At 45.8% G+C, this 22,142-nt stretch overlaps 7 protein-coding genes across 7 annotated transcripts; 4 read left to right on the top strand and 3 right to left on the bottom strand.

Annotated features, from left to right (window-relative positions):
* Positions 1-1,487: 1,487 nt before the first annotated feature.
* N7529_007948 (cytochrome P450) lies at positions 1,488-2,618 on the bottom strand (the record flags this gene model as incomplete). Its single annotated transcript, XM_057243475.1, has 1 exon — positions 1,488-2,618. The coding sequence occupies one exon, from the start codon at positions 2,616-2,618 to the stop codon at positions 1,488-1,490; it is 1,131 nt and encodes a 376-aa protein (XP_057095013.1).
* A 632-nt stretch (positions 2,619-3,250) lies between these two features.
* On the top strand, positions 3,251-4,213 carry N7529_007947 (alpha/beta hydrolase; the record flags this gene model as incomplete). Its single annotated transcript, XM_057243474.1, has 1 exon — positions 3,251-4,213. One exon carries the CDS (start codon positions 3,251-3,253, stop codon positions 4,211-4,213), a length of 963 nt encoding a protein of 320 aa, XP_057095012.1.
* A 921-nt stretch (positions 4,214-5,134) lies between these two features.
* On the bottom strand, positions 5,135-6,352 carry N7529_007946 (Capsular polysaccharide synthesis; the record flags this gene model as incomplete). Its single annotated transcript, XM_057243473.1, has 1 exon — positions 5,135-6,352. The coding sequence occupies one exon, from the start codon at positions 6,350-6,352 to the stop codon at positions 5,135-5,137; it is 1,218 nt and encodes a 405-aa protein (XP_057095011.1).
* Positions 6,353-12,375: 6,023 nt separating this feature from the next.
* On the top strand, positions 12,376-14,181 carry N7529_007945 (uncharacterized protein; the record flags this gene model as incomplete). The annotated part of the gene is made up of 3 exons (XM_057243472.1): positions 12,376-12,426; positions 12,782-13,344; positions 13,398-14,181. The coding sequence occupies 3 exons, from the start codon at positions 12,376-12,378 to the stop codon at positions 14,179-14,181; spliced, it is 1,398 nt and encodes a 465-aa protein (XP_057095010.1).
* Positions 14,182-14,709: 528 nt separating this feature from the next.
* N7529_007944 (vacuolar protein sorting/targeting protein 10) lies at positions 14,710-19,190 on the top strand (the record flags this gene model as incomplete). Its single annotated transcript, XM_057243471.1, has 2 exons — positions 14,710-18,536; positions 18,587-19,190. 2 exons carry the CDS (start codon positions 14,710-14,712, stop codon positions 19,188-19,190), a joined length of 4,431 nt encoding a protein of 1,476 aa, XP_057095009.1.
* Positions 19,191-19,369: 179 nt separating this feature from the next.
* Positions 19,370-20,062, bottom strand: N7529_007943 (cytidine deaminase; the record flags this gene model as incomplete). The annotated part of the gene is made up of 5 exons (XM_057243470.1): positions 19,370-19,408; positions 19,458-19,539; positions 19,614-19,699; positions 19,766-19,899; positions 19,993-20,062. The coding sequence occupies 5 exons, from the start codon at positions 20,060-20,062 to the stop codon at positions 19,370-19,372; spliced, it is 411 nt and encodes a 136-aa protein (XP_057095008.1).
* Positions 20,063-20,857: 795 nt separating this feature from the next.
* On the top strand, positions 20,858-21,193 carry N7529_007942 (mating alpha-pheromone PpgA; the record flags this gene model as incomplete). Its single annotated transcript, XM_057243469.1, has 1 exon — positions 20,858-21,193. One exon carries the CDS (start codon positions 20,858-20,860, stop codon positions 21,191-21,193), a length of 336 nt encoding a protein of 111 aa, XP_057095007.1.
* Positions 21,194-22,142: the final 949 nt, after the last annotated feature.

The following is a 22,142-nucleotide window of genomic DNA, read 5'->3' as shown; positions in this document are numbered from 1 at the left end:
CAGATAAGAGGTTAAAGAAGAGAAAATGAATACTACCATATAAAACCCTATAGGAAGCTAGATAGTTCACTGCTGCGCATTCATTAAGACATAGAACGAAAAGTGAGGAATGATGCGGTCGGCCTAAAGTTCTAGTAGATATCACAAACTAGCGAATGTATGAAACATAATATCGAAGTGATGCATAGATGTATATGTCCGTGGAGACTGAGCCGACCGTTGTTGAAAGGTCCTTTCCATAGTCGCTGGGGAGACGCTATACAGCGAACCGGCTAGGCCCAAACCCAACGATACGAATACTATCAGAGCTCAAATCCTTCGACAACATGAGGCAGAGGCAGACCGTGAGTTCGAAAACACCTTGAAGAAATTGGTTGTATGATGCTACCAGTTGTGGATACGTGCATATGCCAAGCGGCCGAGCGTTTCAGAGGGAGCGGTGTAATCCAATGAAATTCTGTTCTTGTTCAGCTGAGGGGGCAGTGCAGTGGTCGCGCGACTTGGGTGATTCTCACCCCGATTCTCACCCTATCTATAGCGCACTCACCCTTGTCACCCCCGGTCGCGCGACCGTAAAGCGGCGCTCACCCATTTCTCACCCGGGCGACACCCACCGGACTACTGACCGCGTTTAAGCCACACGCCGGTGAGTTAGTAGTTGGGTGGGTGACCACCAGCGAATCCTCACTGTTGTATGTTTTGTATTTTTTAATAGTTGATTAATGAATAGGTGCCCCAGTACCTCGGATTGACTAGCAAACTCAGATTCTGGAGTTTTGCGTATCTTCCTACTTGATTGAATATGCATTAGCGGTTCACTTAAGCAACATCCTAGTACTATGATGAATATCTATAAAGCAGCAAGGATTCGTAAATGGATACCTCAACTGCATGGTCTCGTTTTTCAGTTATTAGTTGGTTATCACCTCATACATACGCTTTCCCAACGTGAGTAAATGCTACCTGGGAGCATATATTTTCATTGTGTATCTAAAAATTACGAAGTTAGTAGATTTGACCAGATAGTAAGATTTCATTCATCGTATCAAGAAAGCTGGTACTAATCCAAGCTGAATTGATTTTGCTTAGCCGAAAACAAGCGAGTTCTCATGAGGTGTTTTGCCAGATTGCTTTATCACTCATTTTCAGCTTACATATCAGCGGGGGCTTCTCCCACATTAAGTAAGAGCGCTGTCGGTCCCATTTCCCGCTCTTATCATGAAGTTCTAAGTCAAAAGTCCAAAGTACGCGTGCAAGAATCACTCGTAACTCACTATATGCTAGTTCTCTCCCGATGCAGTTCCTTGGCCCTATTGAGAATGGTTGGAGGACGTCATGATTATCATTATAGAAAGGCGAGGATTGATTGTCTCTGGCTTTCTCTAGCCAACGCTCGGGTATGAACTGGTCTGGGGCATAAAAGTTCAAGGGTGAGCGGTATGCAGCATATTGATGAACGGAGACTTTGGTCTACTAAACATCAGCCATTATGCGTTGAAAAAGAACAACATTGCGAGTTCCTTGCTTACATGTGGGGGCATGAGGTAGCCCGAAACTTGAGTTGGCCTAGGCCCAAGTGTCATCCGCTGTTGTCCAGAGGGCGCTGGCGGATACATTCGCAATGCCTCCTTGAGACATGCGAGCATATATGGCAGATTTGCGGTGCTTGATATGGTGATATCATGCTCACTTTTCATGGCAGATCTTGTTTCTCGAGTGATTTCTTCCATTGCGTGCGGCGTTCGCAGCAGCCAATAAGTGATTCCAGAAAGTAATGTAGCTGTCGTCTCGCTGCCAGCAATAACCAAGACGTTAGAGTTCGCTTCTAACTCCTCCTCGGTAACCTCTTTGCTTGATTCTCCGCGATGCCGCAACATGCTACCAATGAAATCTGTGCATTCTCTGTGACCTTGAAGCTGGAGACGTTTCTGAACAGTGGCTCGGCTAAATTCGATTTGTCTTTCCCGTGCACTCATCAGACGCTTTGAACCGACGAAAAGGGACAATATTCTAAACGGAAGGGGATAGGCATCTTTGAATTGCACAAGGGACATGCCTCTAATCGCCTGAAAGATGGTTGATACCCAGTAATGATATTCAGAAGATTCTAATCCTCCAAATGGCTCACCGAAAGCAAGATCTCCAAGTATGTCAAACGTGGTCAAGTTGTACCACTTTACCATATCGGCTTCCGGAATGGACGAAGCGGCAATGATTTTCAGCTTTTGTATCAAGAGATCCACATATTTGGTGATTATAGGTTCTTGAGATTGTAGGCCCTTCGCAGAAAAGGCATGTGCCAGGGACCTGCGAAGGCGACTATGATCTGTGTCGTTGGCGCTAGTAATGTCAGACGGGTTACTGGTTGAATGCAGCACCTTCGGTAGTTGCTGATGGCCATGACCATATATGTCCTTCCATGCCTGGGCAGTGATGAAAGAGACTTCATTTGGACCAAAGCGAACGACTTCGCCGTATTTTTCGTGTAAATCTCGCATTCTGGTCTCTAATTGACCACGGGAAAGAGCGATAAAGCGACTGATAGGAAATGCAATCCACAATTTAGGACCGGGGAGGTTGCGAAGTGGATGGAAATAGACGGTCCATATGATTTTCATGAAGGAAAAGAAGAAAAAAAGCAAAGCAAGCTGAAAAAGGGAGGAAAACATGATGAGCATCGAGTTATTCTTTTCGGGCGTCAGACAATAGCAACAATGACCAGAGATTGAGCATCACTCCGCGCTGCTGGCTCAAAAAAGAAGTTGTGTATGTCTAGAGACGTGAAATCCAGAAACTGTAAAGATTATATATAATTTTCCAAGGTCATCTGGGTTGCTGTCAATTTGTATAGCATGTTGCCATCGGTTCCGCCAATCTAGTGTTGATACTCCATAGCTAGAACGAGCCCTAACCGGTTCCCAGATCTTGTTTTCTTTGCGGGAGCCCCGCAACGGAGCCGCTAGCATCGGATCCGACGATCGACGGAGCCGACAGGCAAGAACCGCATTGGCCAATGGGAAATGCATACGTAGTAATTATAGTATTGGTCCCTTGATGCTGAAGAAATAATCAAAGCATATAAAACCAGCAGAGACACCAAAAAATACACCCAAACTATGATTTGTCCAACTTTCATCAAAATCCACCTATCCTTTTGGCTTCATGCTCATCGATCCAAGCCCTGGATATATCTTACAGAAATATACCATCATATTCGATTTCTGTGAATATCACATAGTTATACTCTGAGATGTCAGCCCCACCTACGCTAGTCTTCATACCTGGCTCCTGGCATAAACCTACATGCTACAATGAGGTCACCAATCTCCTCCAACGCCAGCATAAGTTGAAATGCATCTCAATATCCTTGCCATCTACGGCAGGAAACCCAGCCGCAACATTCAAAGATGATCTCGATGCTGCCCGCGAAGCTATTTCGGCCGAGACCATCCACGGACGCAATGTTGTAGTCATTGCACACTCCTACGGGGGCATGGTCGGCAATAGTGCTATTAAGGGTTTCACGCAACGAGGTTTCACCAAAAGCCAAAATCAAATCTCAGCTACAGGCTACGTTATTGGCCTAATCCTTATAGCCTCTGGGTTTACCCTAAGTGGGCTTTCCTTCATGGATCCTTTTTTCGGTCATCCTCCTCCTTCCTGGCGGGTCAATAACGCGACCGGATATGCCGAACTTGTTGCTCCTCCACGTGAGCTCTTCTACCACGACTTGCCAGAAAATGAGGCAGAATTCTGGGTTTCCCAACTTACAACTCAGAGCCTCAAAGCATTGTTTGAGGGAGGAGAACACACATACGCCGGTTGGATAAATGTGCCTGTTTGGTATATTGGCACTACCGAGGATCGGGGTTTGCCGGTGATGGTACAACGCATACAGGTGGGCATGGCGAAGGCAATGGGTGGTAATGTGGAGCATAGGGAGCTCCACTCCAGCCATTGTCCTTTTCTGAGTCAACCAGAAATGACAGTCAGAATTATGGTAGATGCTATTGAGACGTTTGCGGGGAAGCTAAAGCGGAATGAGTCTACAACCTGTGGCCAGGGAGATATGATAGTAGCGCCGAAGGCCACAATCTTGCAGCCTTCCACGTGGCTTAAATTTGGACTGCCGCTGGCTCTTGGTCACATAGTAGGAAGTTGTATATTTCTGTTTACTTGGGCAAGGAGACTATGGAGGTTTAAGATCAATTAGTGTATTTTTGATATCAAGTCAACAGAGGAGGTCCATAAAAAGACTCAAGTCTTTCTGTCACGTTTTAGATTTGAGTATCAGAGCAAGTTAGCTCCTGGGAGAGAATGAAGCAAATTGATGCGCAGAGCTATGAATATCGACTGTAAAAAAGCAATCTCACTATAAGCCGATGTTAGTAGCATGACTTGCGCCAATAGTGTTGTATACTCGGACGCGGTGGAGTTGGAGTCCGGGTGAGTGGCATACTTTGAGTAGATCAAAAATCAAGAATGGCAGGCGATCAATTCTGGGTGATGACAGAGTGAAATCTGCCTCAGCTCTGATTCTATAGAAGTAAAGGGAAGTGGGATTGAGACATATGATATTCAACAAATTATGATTAATTCATATACTAAAAAGACCTGCGTTTTCAATGTATCTCGCACTGATGGTTGAGTGGTACAATACCTCTCTTCCAAAGAGGTGGCCGGGGTTCGATTCCCCGTCAGTGCATTCTTTTTTCTTCAAGTCTTGATCGCTATTTAATTATATTTTGTTCGTTTCCCCTAGATTGAATAATGGTTACTTAGTTCTTTTTATGGAAATTTATAATAAGAAACTAATTAATAGATTACCTGAAGTACAATTGTTTTTTAAGTCTAAAAATAAGTCTAAAAATTTGCCTCTAGTTATCTTTTTGGTTTAGGTTAAACGGGTAGATAGAACAAAACCAAAAAAATGCACTGACGGGGAATCGAACCCCGGCCACCTCTTTGGAAGAGAGGTATTGTACCACTCAACCATCAGTGCGAGGTACATTATGTAAGGTATCCTCTATGCTTTATAGATAGAATTAGGCATTGTTTTTAAGTCGTACTTTTGATTGACATTTGTATACATTAGAAAAAAATTGACTCTTTTTTGGGTAGATGTCTATTTTAGTTACAATAATAATCTTCCAACTTTTGTAGGAGGGATCAACGAGAGTGCCACTCGACCAGGGACATGATTTTGATTCCAGTAGGTAATCCCATGTCGAAGCCAAGCCGCATATGTGCCAGGTACAATGTCGGATCCCGGGTTATCTCGCCACAAGGATCCAAGCGTAAGTTTGTTCACGCGTAGAATGAGGCCGTGAGCAAGCTTGAAACCAAAACTGCGTGAAAGACATGCCTCAACAATTTCACGAGCTATCTTTTGTTGACTAGACTCTTGTTCCCCGTCTTTCGGTATAGATAGTGACATCAAATCGAATGCCTTTTGTCCGTTCCAGGCAGTCAACTCATTAATAAGCTGTGATCCTTCCATAAAATTGATCGCGTAAAAGTGTTTCATGCAATAGGCGGGGCCATCCCAATTGTCTTCCGGATCAAGCAGTCCCATAACTGCACTAGCAACCTGGCCTTGGATAATATAGTCGGTCAAAAGACGGCTGACCTCAGCGGGGCCGATAAATGTCCCATCATCCTCAGTGATTGTAAATTCGCCGCCCATCAGAGGAACGCCTTGTAGCAGTGGGCTAGCGTGCATTCCATCGGTGCTTGTCTTGCCCCCATCTGCGCCCCAAAGAGCGAGAAGCAGACGATGGCAACGCGCGAAAAGAGCATTATTTGGCAATGCGGCGAGGAAATAATTCAATAGACTGTAATTATCTTGGCCACCGGGCGTATAAGACAAAACCTCGTATGGAGATTCAGGGTTTGCAATTGTCTCGTTCCACAGCGTATCTAGATCACCAATTTGCATCATACCCACGTCGGCATAAACACCTCCATATCGCAGGAGCAGCGGCCAGCGAACAAGATCTGAAGTATGTTGTAGCGCGTAAGAGCCAGTGATCGTCTCATCAGTGAAGGCCTGTGGGAAAATTGATGGGTCGGTAACATCCAAGAACTCGGCGATATTGCTCTTTGACCCTGGCTGTCGGTCTATGATTCGTACAGTCCACCCTTGTTTTGCGAGTCGGCGGTGCCATGCGCGCACTGTGCGTTGCGTATAAGGGTGCATATTGACGTAGCCGGAATGCCAAAAGAACCATATGTTTTTGACGTTATTGACTGGATGAGGATGTAGCAGGTCGAAGTCTATGTCGGTGTCGGATCGTAGATCAAGAAGGTTGGAGGGAATGGCATGCATCCCTGACGGGAGGAGATAGTCCATTGTTAAATTGGAGGTTGAGTTTGAGCTAATTGAAGTTCTATTGAACGCTAGCATGTCGCTGATATTCATTCATTAACTGCACGGCGTTATGGTGTCTTTTATAGATATGTAGGTTTGAGAGGGGCATGCAGTGGCCAATCACGACTCAATGATTATATGTGAGCAATGATGAGTCAATGGACTTAAATCAACTTCGACCCGCGATGGATCCACTTCATCGGCTCATCTATTCCGATTAGTAGGTTGCTCGGGAGAATATTTCGCATGATTTAATGGACACAAAACTGATCATATCTTCTTGCTCCTTGTCATTCATATTGCAGTGTAGGGATAATATTTTTGTATAGGACACGCGCTATCATAGATTGCTCTATAGTTACTATATATTGTAAATATTCCTATTCTCAGTATTTAATGTTCAATAATTACCTACATACCTAGGTGGGTAGTTATATCTCTTTTAACGCCTCTTTTATATCTTGTATTACATCTCTATATCTCCGATTGTTAGAAGTCAACCCTATTTCTACTGATAAAATGCCTCAATTAATTGATCTTAGCCCTTACTAAGACGAGATTAATTTTATTCTCTCCAACAATAGTAGGTTGTGAGATGAGAACAATTAGATTGCCTAGGTATATTTACAATGTAAACAGACTTCAGAGATGAATATATAGCCTTATCAAAAAAGCTTACTTGTTATCATAGTTTGTGGTAATATGAAGGTTGATACCTTCTCTGTGATCATGGGATTAGTGAGATGCCAATGCCTACAATTTGACTTTGGGTCTTGTTAGACGAAAATGGATGATGAATAATGATACAACCTCTGAGCGATCCATTTTCCCAAGGCCTGGATCAAATTCTCCCTGCCAACTATCTTAATCTCTAGCACATGATTCACCGGGGCAGACTTCGCCGCTCTTCGTCAAAATATCAATCTTGGGCCGAGTATCAATATTCATCTATGGGCTTCTCCAAGCTTGTATTATTCCCCTCGAGAATGAAATTGAAGGCAAAGCTCTGGCAACACCTCAATTCGACCATGAATTGTGGCAAACTGCGCAGTCACTTCGCCAAAGAGGGGACAACATCATGTGGAGCAAACATTATACGGATCTTACCCTATGATTACAACGCGTCCTTAATCTCAACATTCGTCTACGCGAGATTGCTCAATATGAAGAGGGGAGGTTGCTATGGTCGAGACTGTGGATGTTGTTCCCAACCATGCAGCTCCTATCGGGGTCAAGGGAACGGTCACTGTACTAAGACATGCGGTTGTTGTCATCAAGCTCGGAGCTATGATTTGAATGAGGAACGACTTCAGTCGTTCCGACCGACCATCAATGTGAAAGACGGGTTGTCTAAACGGGATGGATATACTCTCTGTATGACTGAAGCCTATCTATACTTTCTGTCATATGTGATCTGTGACCCCATCAATCAATTTAAAGACGCGCTACTCGTGTTTCGGAAGAGACCATACCGTTTGCATTTTTGCCAATATGGATACTCCTCTCAAAGTTATAGTTCGTCATATTCAAGATCTTCCACTCCCGTACGGTGAAGCATATATAACATGAATGGCGACGGCGGTCAAGTTTCTCAGACAGTAAGTCAAACATTCTCACCACTGCATCAAGTGATGGCGTTCAATATTGTGTTTACTATGTGCACGACCAGCAAGCAAAATTTTCTTTGCCAGAAACTAAGCTTTTGGACAAAACCTTAGACGTTGAAAGATGGCGAGCTCCGCTAGCGGCTAGCTGTCGAGCAATAGAAACACCAATGTCTCCCAATCCGCCTACTATCAAGCAAGTCGCATCGGATTACAGGGGAAGTTTTAACGGAGATACAACTGATAAGCTAAAAACATAAATACCCTAGGGAAAGCGCACCGATAAATGATGTATGCGCGTTGAAGAACTCGTGCCTCCACAGTGCAGTGTCGTCCTCTGCGTCGTTTAATACGATCTTTTAAATGCCCCCGCCCTCTTTGCATGATGCTGAATGACTTTTCAGCATAGCTCATTGAGTCAGAAAGAGTTGGTCAAATTTTTGGTGTGATACTTAGTCACTATGCGCGCGACTTTGTGCAACATATTGAAAAGTTGGTTCCGTCGCGGTCCAAGTGTATGGTTAGTAGGTCAACTGTGGTGGAATGGAGACAATTTCCGGACAGCACGATAGAGAGTGTGTCTGTCTGGTCAATGTCCCGCTTACCTATATCAATGAAACGACCAAAAGGAGCGACGAAGCTTTATGTTGCACGGAGTAATGATCCTTTTAACGAATTGAGCACAGCTTCCACACCTTTGCTGTGTGTTTAACATGTGGTCACAAAGAGGGAGTCATAGTGACAGTGGACTATGTGGTCAGCAAAGACGCCTTATTTCTCCTGGATGAATGTCCCCTCGTCCAGCAATGCAATAGTCACGAGTATCTCGGCACCGACCTTTTGTGCCATCATGATAGTCGCTTAACCAAATCCATCGCTGGCAGTGAGAATCAGCACTACATATACTTTTCAGAAGAGAACAACCTTATTTTTGTAATGTTAGGCCGTCGTGTGTGCTCTTTGCGAAAAAGGTGCCTTGCTCGATCAAAACCCAGCTAGCCTTGTAGATGCCCGAGCTGATTCTGATGAACTTACAGATCAAACAGCTTGCAGTCATTAGTTACACGCGGTCATCGGCTTCAAACCTCTAGGACGCTGCTTATAGGCTAACCTAGGTCAGAACTTCCTTATACTCAACCCCCAAAATCGTATCATTAGCTTCATCGAGCGCGACTATCATTTCTTTATCTTTGAGACCGTGTGCATCCAGGAACACCTCTACTTGGTGTTCCTAGAGCACCGCAGAAGGGCCCACAGCGAGTGCCACTATCTCCAGGATAGAAAGTGCGGAGAAGACCACTGTGTAGCGCTGTGAAAGGATTGCCGCTTTCCACGTGTATCTGCTAAAACCCAGCGGAGTGTAGAGCTGCCGCATATCTGGCTGTAATGATTGTTATATTCTCGCTATATCGGTTGAGATAAAACGCCCTTGTTACTCCGTAGTAATGCTAGCCTTCTGGTGTGACAATTGCACATGGAAGTTTTGCAACTACTGATCGATGCGATCGGTGCGCGAATATAATGATAGTCTGACCTCACTGCTCCCGTCGGCATCTTCCGACGCCAACAATGTCCAATTAAAAAAGCAATAAAGGGAGCGAGGTAACCACTGAGAACATTAGCTTCATAGTTCAAAGGCGAGGCGAACTAACCTCCCGACGGCTGTTACATCATAGCATTGAGCTTTTTCTAACCTATCTGCGGTATTTCAGTCCTTATAATACTCTCACTGATAGCAGCAAGGGTGATTCTTACGGGTGGTATGGATATCGTAACATCGTATAGAGGGGAAGACACCCAAGAATTCCACTCGATTACCTATAAAGGTAAGCTGAGAAACAGTTCCAATAACTCCGTAAGGAATAGATGGCAACAGGGAATCTCCAATAAATATGTTGCTCTTACTTCGGATCATGCTGTCTCCACACATATGGGCTAGGCCGTCTCCTAACGACGATCTTTGACTAGGGCATCGATATATCAAAGATCACTATTTACAGTGTACTCCATAACGAAAACTGATGATCTCTCGCCGGATGAAAAGTTTCTGAGCTAAGAACTGGCTATCGGCAGTTTACATTGAGCGATGGAAAAGGCTAATGCCAGTAAATGAGACCATAGTGTAGATTGTTCAATAAAGTTACCTATAATGAGCATTGAGGTTATCTTTGCTTCAACTAATGCTGCGATAAGAACATGGTCCAAGACTTTTCCTCTCACTAATATCTTAGCTTGTGAAAATAGATTTCATCATCATTGTAGCACGTCCTTCCCGTTCTACACCTCCACCTGGGCCCGCAGGCATGGAATATACTTAGTAAGCACTATCCAATATATATTTTTGAGGCAGCAAAGTATCAACAGGAAAGTCGAATTTACATCTTGACAACATTCGATGTATCAAGTTTTATGCTTGAGCTTGTTTCTTAGGGCATCGTTGACCGATTGGATAAGATCGTCGGCTAGTTACATACACTAAGCAGTCTTGATCTTGGTCGATAACAGACTACCTCGTTGACAATTAGTAATGATTCCAGTAATTCCTTTTTTCTTCTTGTTTTTCTTTTTCGGTATTTTTCTAAAGTACAAGGTAATATTTCTTGTCCAAAGCTGAAGGAAAATAGTCTGCGCAATATACAATCAATGAAAGACATGTAGTTGCTCATCGTAATGTGTTAACATATATATTTGGTGAATTGGGCATATTAATCGACGTCATGCCAGGACATACTCCCTGCATGAAGATATGCAAGAGGAAATTCAATCCAGGAGCAAATCCCCCGTGAGCACAAACAATATTGTACCGAATGATAATCTCCGGGATTGGAATGTCAACTCAGTCCCCGTATCAATTCAATCTGGTTGAGTTTGGTATAGATCATCCATGGCTATTAGACTTTGACCACGGAGTGGTACAATGCATAATTCCTAGATGTGAGATTATGAGATATCTAGGATGATCGAGATTGTCATGGATTCCTAGATTATTAGTAAACTTACATATATGTACGTAGCAAACGGAATCCCACAGATAACCACTCCGTACTCCGTACGTAACTAGGATTCCATTTTGATTGTACCAAATTGGGTGAGACTTCCGGCCCCCACCCAACCGCGTAGCAAAAGGAAAAAAAGAACCAAATGGACTAAATCATGGACTGAATATTTCGATCCCCGACAATGTTGTTCTTTGTTTGACTCAAGTGGAGACTTCAACGCCAAATCATCGATGAACACACGGTCGGTAGTGTTGTCCGTTCCGTTTGCTCATCACCTTCTATACAGCTGACAGATCACTTTTTATTAATTTTTTGTTTTGCATACGTTGTGGGAGTTACCGGGGATATGGATCTCGCTCGTATTTCCTATTTCCTATTTTCTATTTCTATTTCGACCGACGTTTAATTACGATTGCACAATCCGATGGTGAGTTCCCAATTTTGAGCGCAGGGGTACAACATATATAGAACATCCTTGGTGTAACTACCCAGGTAAACAGGGTAGACAGGGTAGAAAGGGGAAATAGACAAAGGTCAACCACTTGACCGTTTCTTTGCAAATTCTCCGGCTGCAAGGTTCCCTCTTAAAGCTGTGTGTTTCAGGCCGAAAAACCAGTTTCAAGGCTGTGATGTTCGAGGGGTAGATGTAAGAAGTGACCAGTCGTAGGGATCGGATCGAGTAGGGGTGGAGCTGGAGGTAAATCCCCTTACTGTGCCCAACGTCAAAGCGAGACGCGGAGGCGGGTACGGGCTAGACTCGGCTGATCTCTTTTTCTTGGTTCTTTTCCTTTTGTTTTGGGTTTCTATTTCCTATTTCAAGTGGGAGAGAAAATCGAACAAAACATGTAACGGAAGTTGAATAGATCATGCATGTATATACTCGAACATGTTCGCAGTAGTTGCGATCGAGGTGTTCGCGATACATCACAGAGATCGATTTTTATGGAATAAAATCAAAAACCAAAGTCAAATAAAAGTGACAGGTCTTGAAATAGAAATATCAATCACATCACAAGTCTGTGCTTTGTGGCGCTAATGTACAGCATTATCCATAGATTTTTGTGACAAGAGCCCCAGAACTTAGGGCAAGCTACATACATAAGTGGACTTAGGTACATCGGGACACAAAGAATAAGAAGTCAATCATAAAGTACATATAACTATATAACTATATGTCTGACCTGCATATTTGAAAGTTCTTTCTTTCTTAAGATCCTTCATATGAAATTTGATTAAATTGATGCATTGACTTGACATCTATTTGCCTATTCATCTAAAATTATTCATTGTCTAACTACATTGTCCTTACATCGCTATTGCTACATTGCTATATTGCGACCTTATTATTTTGTTTCTATTGCGCAAAAATCCCAAGGCTCTCTCTGCCTTACTTCACTCAGACATGTCTACAACTCCAGACTTCGAGTCCCTTCCTCCAGCTGTTCGAAGAAAGGTAAGGATTTATCTTTCTCATTTCCTTTCATCTCATCTTCATTTCCTCCATTCTCCACCCACATTATTATCACGCTCGGACATTGGCAATAGCGTCGTCACTAGGGTAATAGGGAGATAGGGGATCATCCGAATTCCACTTTTCTTTGTCTCTCCTTTCCTTTCCAAAACCCTTACTCTTCGGTGATTTGCCTGGATTTGCCCCTGAACTGTCGGTGGAGGCCACTACCACCCGCACTATTATCCTTGGCGCCACTCATTGTCAGTCACTATTGGCGTTTCCCATATTGTCGACCCCACATATTCTCCAACTCAGCTCCACCACAGTGAATCCTGGCCATTGCTGACCCTCCCAGTTCTTCTCGAATGTCGAGCGTTTGCGCATTCGGCTAGCTCAGAGCGATCACAGTTCCCCTACGGTCTCCACGTCAAACTATCAAACGGATGGTCGGGTCTATCGTAACGCTCGTCCTGTCTATCAATCGCGTGGTTCACGGAACGGCTCGTCCACATCGTTGAACAGAAAGCGAGGGCTTGAGAAACGTCTCTCCCCTTCCAGAAAATTACGCAAGCCCGGCTCTCTTCAATTGGCTTACCTGGCCGCCCAGGCGGACTCTCAATGCTTCCATTCCCTCCCGGCTAAGATCCAACAAAAGCTTTTCTCTCCCGAAGAACGTCTTCGCTTGAAGAAAGCCTACCGAGAGAGTTTGATCTACGACGCTGCCGACGTAGCTTATCATCGAGATTGTGGCCGTTCGTCTCGCCCTTCAACTGCCACTCCCTCCCAGACGACAGTGCCATTCTCACAGCAATCCACAGCCTTCTATTCCGACTCCGAATCAGACCTCGAAGATCAAGACATGGATCAAACATTTTACGACAGTTTCCGGTGGCTTGACGAGGACGGCGACCTTGATTTGTCCCTAGATGAATACCATGCTCATATAGCAGACTCTGCTACAAGGAAAAGAGAGCCCGCCGCCCCTCTTTCCGCCGCTCCTTATCATTTTCTACACAACTCAAACGCAAACAACTAGCACCAATCACCCCATATGCGACTAGTGCTCTTCCTCCTGTCAGCCACTCGCAACCACTCAGTCCTATTTCCAACAGCACTCCCGAGTCCCGCCCACCATCCCGCCGGTTCCAGCACGGCCCTAAATCCTCCACTTCCAGCATCGATCCATCGGCACAATACTACCAAGACCCAGATGCGCGCCTCAAACTCCGGGTGTACCTAGCCTCCCCACAAAAATTTGATGAAGCAATCGAGTTCGGATTTCCGTCGCTAGAGGACGACAAAGAAAACAACGTCCGTGAACCAACCTCACCCAAACCAACCCTGGTGAACTCCAACTCGGACTTCGGCACATTCTTCGAAGACGATGATGGAACCATGGTCGGCAGCCCCAGCGGCTCAGTCAAGAATGAGCCAGCCCCTTCGCCAATGATCCGCGACACACCCCGTTTCTCTGTCGAGTCTTCTCTCCTTCAGCGTCGCCAGTCCTGGCTCCCAGGCAAGTGTGTCCCAATGCGCCTCCCGGGGAACCGTGAAATGACACTTAAAATGACACTCACCCGACCGGACCTGCGTAACGACTCCCCTACTTCTTCAACGTCTTCCAAAGAAAAAGAAGATCCGCTCCGATTGGCCGAGCTCCCTCCTCCCGATCGCACTCAGTCTATTTGGGACGATGACCCCGATGGGCAGGGTATGGTCAAGAAGATGTGGCGCAGGATCCGTCGTCGGGCTTAATTGGCCAATTGACATTCACTTATTATATATTTGGTTTCTCTCTTTTTTTTTGGTCGCGCGTTGTGCGATGTTTCCCATATACCATTCTGGCGTCTCAGGAATTTTCCTGCATTTGAGCGATGTTTCAAACTTTCCCACTTCCACTAGTATCTAGTTCGCAGCTTTTGTACATATCAGCTTGATCGAAGACTCAATTACTTGAATACTTCTTTCTCTCGGATCTATTCGTATATACATAAATCAATAAATGAAGTACATTAATGCCAAATGTGTAAATGTATGTAGATAGCTCTGCATCTCATCCATGGTCGCAAGGCCGATAACCCACGGTTCACTCGGATGATACCTGATAAGAGATGCACGTGACAAGCAGCTTTGGGGAGGCCACGCAGCTCCGTCATCATCAAGTTAGTTTCGTTCATTACTACAACATTGTATCTTTCATCTCCGTTCTAGCGACTCCATCCCATCGACTGGCGACATCCCTCCCACTCCACACCTCCAACATCAGATGCCTCTGCAGCAGTCATGATCCCAAGGTGGCTGCTGCTCACAATCAGCCTGCTGCTATTCTGGGCCGGACCAGCAGCAGCAGGAAACGAGCCGAAAGTCGTGACCCATAAGCTTAACGTCCCGCCTACAGAGCTCTTCTACTTTCACGGAACAAACACAATCCTTTACCGAGACAGCATCGACCTAACCGCCCATGTGTCGTACGACGGCGGCGAGAAATGGGAGGTGATCAAGGGCAAAGAAGGGACGATGGAAGGATCGGCCTTGTTGATCTGGAGACATCCTTTCGATAATGATCGCGCGTATATCATTGGCAGGAATGGAAATCATTGGATTACCACTGACCAGGCGAAATCCTGGAAACCGTTCCAGATCGACACCGTGCCTTTCGCTTCGATGCGCTCTTCCGTTCTCGAGTTCAATGGCTTCGATCCGCAAAAGGTCATCTTCATGGGTGCCGACTGCTCGCTGCCTTTTTGTCCACCGAGAGCGTTCTACACCGTCAATGATTTCCAGGACGTTGAGCCCCTGCGCGATCTGACGCTCCAATGTATGTGGGCGGCTAGTCGTCCACAGTTTGGACTGGATCTGGACTTGCGCAAGTCCGTCGGGGACCGGATCATGTGCGTTGTCCCTGGATTGAAAGGACCGTTCGATCATAGCCTGACCGAGCGGTTGATATACTCGGACAACTATTTCAAGGAAGACAAGAATGGCGTCGATGCGAAACTCGACCACGGAAAACCATTGAGTGGTATCAGCGTTCAGATCCGGTCTGTGACGAAGTATCTCGTTGCGCGTCTCCAGTCGCGCGGAACTCAAGAACAGGCGCTGTACATCAGTGACGATGCGACTGTGTGGCACCGAGCGGAATTCGGAAAACATCGAATTGAGGAGGACGCGTATACATTGTTGGAAAGCACGAACTACAGTATTGAGATTGACGTTCAGACGACAATGCATGATAATCGGATGGGAACGCTTTTCTCCTCCAATTCAAATGGCACCTATTTCACGCAGAATATTGAGCACACGAATCAGGATTTGAATGGTCTGGTTGACTTTGAGAGAGTCACGGGTATTCAGGGCATTACCATTGTCAACACGGTTAAGAATTGGGAGGAGGCTGCGAAGTCCGACTCTAAGGAGAAGAAGCTTGTTAGTAGTATCAGCTTTGACGATGGGCGAACCTTCCAATCTCTCAAGGCTGATAAAGATGAACTGCACCTCCACTCGATGACCACCTATGTCGCGCTACGTGAGCTGCCCATGCCTGATCACCGGATGTTCTCCAGTCCTGCCCCGGGGCTGGTCATGGGTGTTGGCAATATCGGTGGTCATTTGAAGGAATACTCCGACGGCGACTTGTACGTCTCTGACAACGCGGGTCTCACCTGGCGTAAGGCACTGAAGGGCCCGCACCGGTACGAGTTTGGTGACCAAGGCGGTGTAATTGTGGCCGTCGCTGATGGCAGCAAGACAGACGAAGTCAAATTCTCCATTGATCACGGCAAGGAATGGGAGACAATCAAGTTGAAGGACAAGATTAGACCACTTTACGTGGTCTCGACGCCTGATTCTACCAGTCTCAAATTTCTGCTTGTTGGTATCTCCAGCGAAGATAAGAAAGTCATCATGTCATTCATTGATTTCGATGGATTGCATGAGCGCGAATGTGGTTCAAACGATCTCGAAGAATGGACTGCACGGCTGGACGAGAAGGGCGAGGCGGATTGTCTGATGGGTCAGAAGCAATACTTCCATCGTCGCAAGGCAAACGCAGACTGTTTCATCAAGAAGGAATTTACCATCGCCCCACCCGAGTTCAAGCCTTGCAAATGCTCTACCGAGGACTTTGAATGCGACTACAATTTCGTTCGCAGCGAAGACCGCAAGGAGTGTGTTCCAGCCGTTACGTTGACTCCCCCGGCCGGCCAATGCAAAGAGTCCACCGACAAATACATGGGGCCATCTGGATGGAGATTGATACCCGGCAACGCATGTATCCGCGATGGAGGCGAAGATCTTGAGAAACAGATTGAGCGCTCGTGCTCAAACACCACTGGGTCGTTGCCTGTTGGCGATGGCAAGCCTCGCGCTGGCAAAGTGAACACCATCTCTGCCAAGAAAACGGTTTACTTCTACCTTGAGCGACAGGCCAGCAACACTGGAACCGATGAGACAATCCTCATGCTCACTGACAAGGCGGAGCTATATATCTCGCGCGACCATGGTGTCAACTGGAAGCTTGCTGTCAAGGATAAGATTGTTGAGATGGTTGAGCATCCTTATTTCAGCGATGGTGCTTTCTTCCTGACTGATAGCAAGAAAGTTTGGTACACCATCAACCATGGAGATTCGTTCCACGAGTTCACTGCGCCCAGTTTGCCGAATAAAGAGAACATTCGGACTCTTGCTTTCCACGAGCAGTTGCAAGACTCACTCATCTGGATTGGTAACAAAGATTGCGATGGCAACAATTGTCGGTCGGAGGCGTTTATCACCGACAAGCGAGGTGCCAGCTGGGACCCGATGCTTATTGGAGTTGGTGATTGTACTTTTGCTGCGCACGAGGGTCGCAACAACAGCGAGAAGTTGGTCATCTGTGAGCAGTACAAGGGTGAGGAAAAGAAGAACGATCGGCAACTGGTATTCAGTGATGATAAGTTCTCTACCAAGGAGACTCCTTTCGAGAACATCGCCCATTACGGCACGAAGAATGACTTCATTGTTGTGGCTTGGTACGGTGATTCAGACAAGAAGTACCTGAACGCCAGTGTCAGTATCGACGGGCGCACGTATGCGGATGCCCACTTCCCATTTAACATCAATGTTCCCTCGTACACTATTTTGCAGAGTTCCCCGCACGCACTGTTCCTCCTCGTGGAGGTCAACATTGGAGAAGGACGCAGCTTCGGGTCACTCGTCAAGTCTAACAGCAACGGCACGTACTTTGTGCAGAGCCTGGAAGCCGTAAACGTTAACGACCGCGGCAATGCCGACTTTGATAGAATGGAAGGTCTGGAAGGTGTCCTCGTCGCCAACATCGTTTCCAACGCAAACGAAGTTCAAACCAAGGGCACAAGCAAGAAGCTACGCACCATGATCACGCATAACGATGGAGGTCAATGGATGCTCCTCGCGCCTCCGGCCCAAGACGTGGACGGCAAGAAATTCGACTGCTCTGTGACAGAAGGCAAGGGTACCGAGAAATGCGCCCTTCATTTACACGGCTATACCGAACGTCGCGACTACCGCGATACACTATATTCCGGTTCAGCGATAGGCCTGATGCTCGCTCTCGGCAATGTGGGATCCAACCTTGGCCCCGCCGCCGAAGCAGACACCTTCCTCACCAAGGATGGCGGCATCTCCTGGACACAGGTCAAGAAAGGACAGTATATGTGGGAATACGGTGCCGCAGGTTCGGTCATTGTCCTCGTCGCCGACCGTAAAGCCACCAAGGTCGTGCACTACACTCTCGACGAGGGCGCAACCTGGAATGAGTTCCAATTTTCCGAGAAGGATCTCGTTATCGACGACATCTCCACCGTGCCATCCGATACCTCGAAGAGCTTCCTGCTCTGGGGTATGGACGGTGGCAAGCGTATTACTATCCCATTGGATTTCAGCGGAATTTGGAGTCGCGATTGCAACGACGATGAAACCGATTACTACGAATGGACACCCAGACACCCACTCCAAGAAGAGAACTGTCTCTTCGGTCACGTCGAGCAATACCATCGCAAGAAACCCACTGCCGAATGCTGGAATTCCTGGCGCGAGCCGCATATCCACAACATTGGTCGTAACTGCACGTGTACACGGGCCGATTTCGAATGGTAAGTCTCCTACACCAACCCCAAAGAACCAACTACTAACGTACAAACAGCGACTACAACTACGAAATCCAAAGCGACGGAAGCTGCGGTCTCGTCCCGGGCCTCCCAAAGCCAAACCACCAAACCCAATGCACCGCTGACCCGGAGAAAATTGAATACTGGGAGCCAACCGGTTACCGCAGAATCCCACAAACAACCTGCGAAGGCGGCTTACTCCTCGACCAGGACGTGTCGCACCCGTGCCCGAACAAAGAAGAGGAATATAACAAAAAGCACGGCATCAGCGGTGCTGGCCTCTTTTTCGCGATTGTGATACCGATCCTCGTTGCAGTCGCAGTGGGCTGGTACGCGTACACGCACTGGGACGGAAAATTCGGACAGATCCGACTGGGCGAGGGCGTTTCAACGAGTGGTGGACGAGACATCTTTGCCATTCCTGTTGCTATTATTGCGGGTGTTGTTGCTGTTGGGCAGTCGTTACCGCTTTTGGGGAGTAGTGTTTTGAGGAGTCTTGGTGGATTGTTCAAGAGAGGCCAGCGACCTTATTCAACCAGAGGATCGTTTGCTGCAAGACGCGGTGATTATTCTCATGTGGTCGATGATGAGGATGAGTTGCTTGGGACTGACGATTTCGATGATGAGGAGGAGGCTTAAGTTGGATTGGATACTATCCATGGATGTATTGTGTGATGTGATTATCAGCGTGATTTCGGTAGATCTGTTTATTAGATGCTTGTTTATTCTATAATGGAATATACTGGATTGGCATTGTGTTTCATCTTCAATAACCAATGACACCTATACCTACATACATAGGTATGTATAGATTGTATCTATTTAAGCTGACCAGGACCAAAAGATTCCGGAAGCAACTATTCCATCCATTAGCAGATATCGACACTCATAAGAGAAGAAACTCACCTCATTCATAGTCATAACCTTATGTTTTCCCTCACCATCATACATATAAACCGGGAAGTCCAACGAGGTAAACTCTCGAATACTATATTGAATAGAATTAGATTCACACTCTGGTACTCGATCGCCCAAAGAGAAAAGAGAGAAAGTGAAACTCACAACTGTCTGCACATTCCACAAGGTGAAGCAGGGGGACTGATATCTGTCGCGACGGCAAGAGCCTTGAATTCTTTATGACCAGCGACCTGCACGAGGTTAAAATCCCACCATAAGAAATAAAAATAGAGAAATTGATAAAACAATAAACATACAACAGCTGTGCCGAAGGCAACGCGCTCAGCACAAGTACCAACGGGATAAGAGGCGTTTTCGACGTTAGCGCCAGTGATGAACTCGCCAGATTTGGTGAGAATGCATGCCCCGACCCGGAATTTAGAGTATGGACCTTTTTCTGTATTAGTTTTCTTTCTTTCATTCAAATTGAGAATTCAGAGTGGATTGGGACTTGAGGCTCGATATTGGTGAAAGACAGACATACAGTAGGCAGTTGCTTTGGCGTCGATCGCTTTTATGGAGAGGGTCTCCAGTTCTTGGGCTGTGACTGACATGATTGAGGACCTTGGGGGAATATGTGTAGAAACGTGTTCACATAAACATATGTATATATGTAGTATGTGGTATGTATGTAGATGAAGTAAAACAGGAGAGAATAATGGGAGATGAGGGGAAACTACTGTTTTTTCTTTTTTGCGGGCGGCGATAACCGACAATCTCAACTACTTCCATTTGTATGTAACCAAGTATGGAATTGGATGTACATCATCATTAAGTATCGTGTAACTAATATTGTTAACAGCTACATATGTATGTCGTTTAGTACTTTTGACTTCTTTATTTTCAACTCTCCAACTGTTGAACTCTTGAACTATTGATTGATCTCTTTATTCATTGCGAATCCTATTCACTTTCTTGGCTTCTTCGTTTCTCTTTCTTTTTTTCTTATTCATACCTTCTTCCGGTCAAACCACAACTAGGTACATCTTCATCAAGTCACAAAGCCCGATTTTCCTTGTTGAATCTGGGGAAGAGGGAGATTAATTTTGTCCAATAAAGAAATGAAGAGCGATACCTTGATCTGATCTGGACTCGATCAAATCTCTATTCAACGTCTTATTCAGAGTGTTAGACCGGCTGTTGAGGACTTCGATGAACTCGTTCTTTGATCAATTGAGAGTTTGTTATTGAACCAGTTGCCATCATGGCTATATAAACTCTAAAGTTTTTCACCTCGATGATTGTAGATCCTCCAGACATCTCAATAGAGCTTTCATCGTCTCTGTCTTTCGTTCTACAGACCAACTTGCAACGATTTCCATTTCGGTTTTCACCTTCCTCAAGTCAAAATGAAGCTCACCACCATCGTCCTTGCTGCTCTTGGCGCTGCCTCTGTTCGGGCCGCCTACACCACCCTTCCCAAGTGGTGTGCTCACCCCGGTCAGGGCTGCTACATGATGAAGCGCTCCGCCGATGCTTCCTACACGGTCAAGCGTTCCGCTGAGGCTCTCGCTGAAGCCATGGCTGAGTCTTTCCCTGCTGAGATCCCCAAGTGGTGTGCTCACCCCGGTCAGGGTTGCGCCAAGGTCAAGCGTGCCGCCGCTGCCGCTGAAGAAGTTCAGCGCTCTGCCGATGCTCTCGCTGATGCTATGGCTGCCCTCGACGCCCATGTCGATGAGGAGTAAAGGTATGTAGTGATTTTTTCTTCTCTAAAAAGTTGACTAACACTTCTTTTTCAGTGTCTCTTTTTACCTCGAGTTTGTTCGTGCTAGGCCTTGCCTCGACCACTGTCATGCACGAGTACACTTTGAGACGACTGCACCTATGAAAGCCTGAATGGTATATGAGGGGCCCGCTTGACGAGACTGCTAACGGTGAACACTCTTTTATCTTGACCATTGGCCATGGCATTGGTTGTCAACGGAATCAACATTTGATTTATAGGGATCTTCGCCAGAAAATAGTTATTGAAATCAAAGGAGTTCTATCGCCTAGTAACATAACACAAATAGATGGTACAATTGTAGAAGAAGAAAATGTAAAAGACCTAATAGAAAAAGAGAACCGAGATCGAGCATATCAAACATCATGAGTAGTAGAATATATATATATATACATACACGCACTGTTTAAGCTATCCAATCTGCACTGAACTGGAGAAACCGAACGGAAACACCGTACAAGATGTACACATGGGAATTTTTTTCCAGTAAATTTCTAGTAAATTTGTGCCCGATAACCGATGTATGTACTAGTATGTATGTATCACTTATGATTTCAGTCAGTGCCATTGCCAAGGTGCCCTAAGTGGGACTTTGGTATGGATTGGAAAAAAAAAATATGAAAAAATGCTCACACTCGGAGTCGAACCGAGGATCTCATCATTACTAGTGATGCGCTTTACCACTAAGCCATGCGAGCTTATATGAGATGTTTGCACATTTGGCTTTATGACTCTATTCGTCAGAACTGAGGTATTAGCCCTAGAGTATAACCATCTTCTAAAAACATCTATGGATTATATATAATACACTGAATAGTAGGTCTCTCTCCCAAATGAAGATCAACTCCCAATATATCCACCTCAGTCTTCACAGCATCATGAATATTCCCCCCAAACCTATCACCCAACAA

The sequence above is a fragment of the Penicillium soppii genome, assembly GCF_028829465.1.
Source record: "Penicillium soppii strain IBT 18220 chromosome Unknown utg000006l, whole genome shotgun sequence".
Lineage (NCBI taxonomy): Eukaryota > Fungi > Ascomycota > Eurotiomycetes > Eurotiales > Aspergillaceae > Penicillium > Penicillium soppii.
Note: the sequence above shows the minus strand (reverse complement) of the source record. Positions and strands in the feature narration are given on the sequence as shown.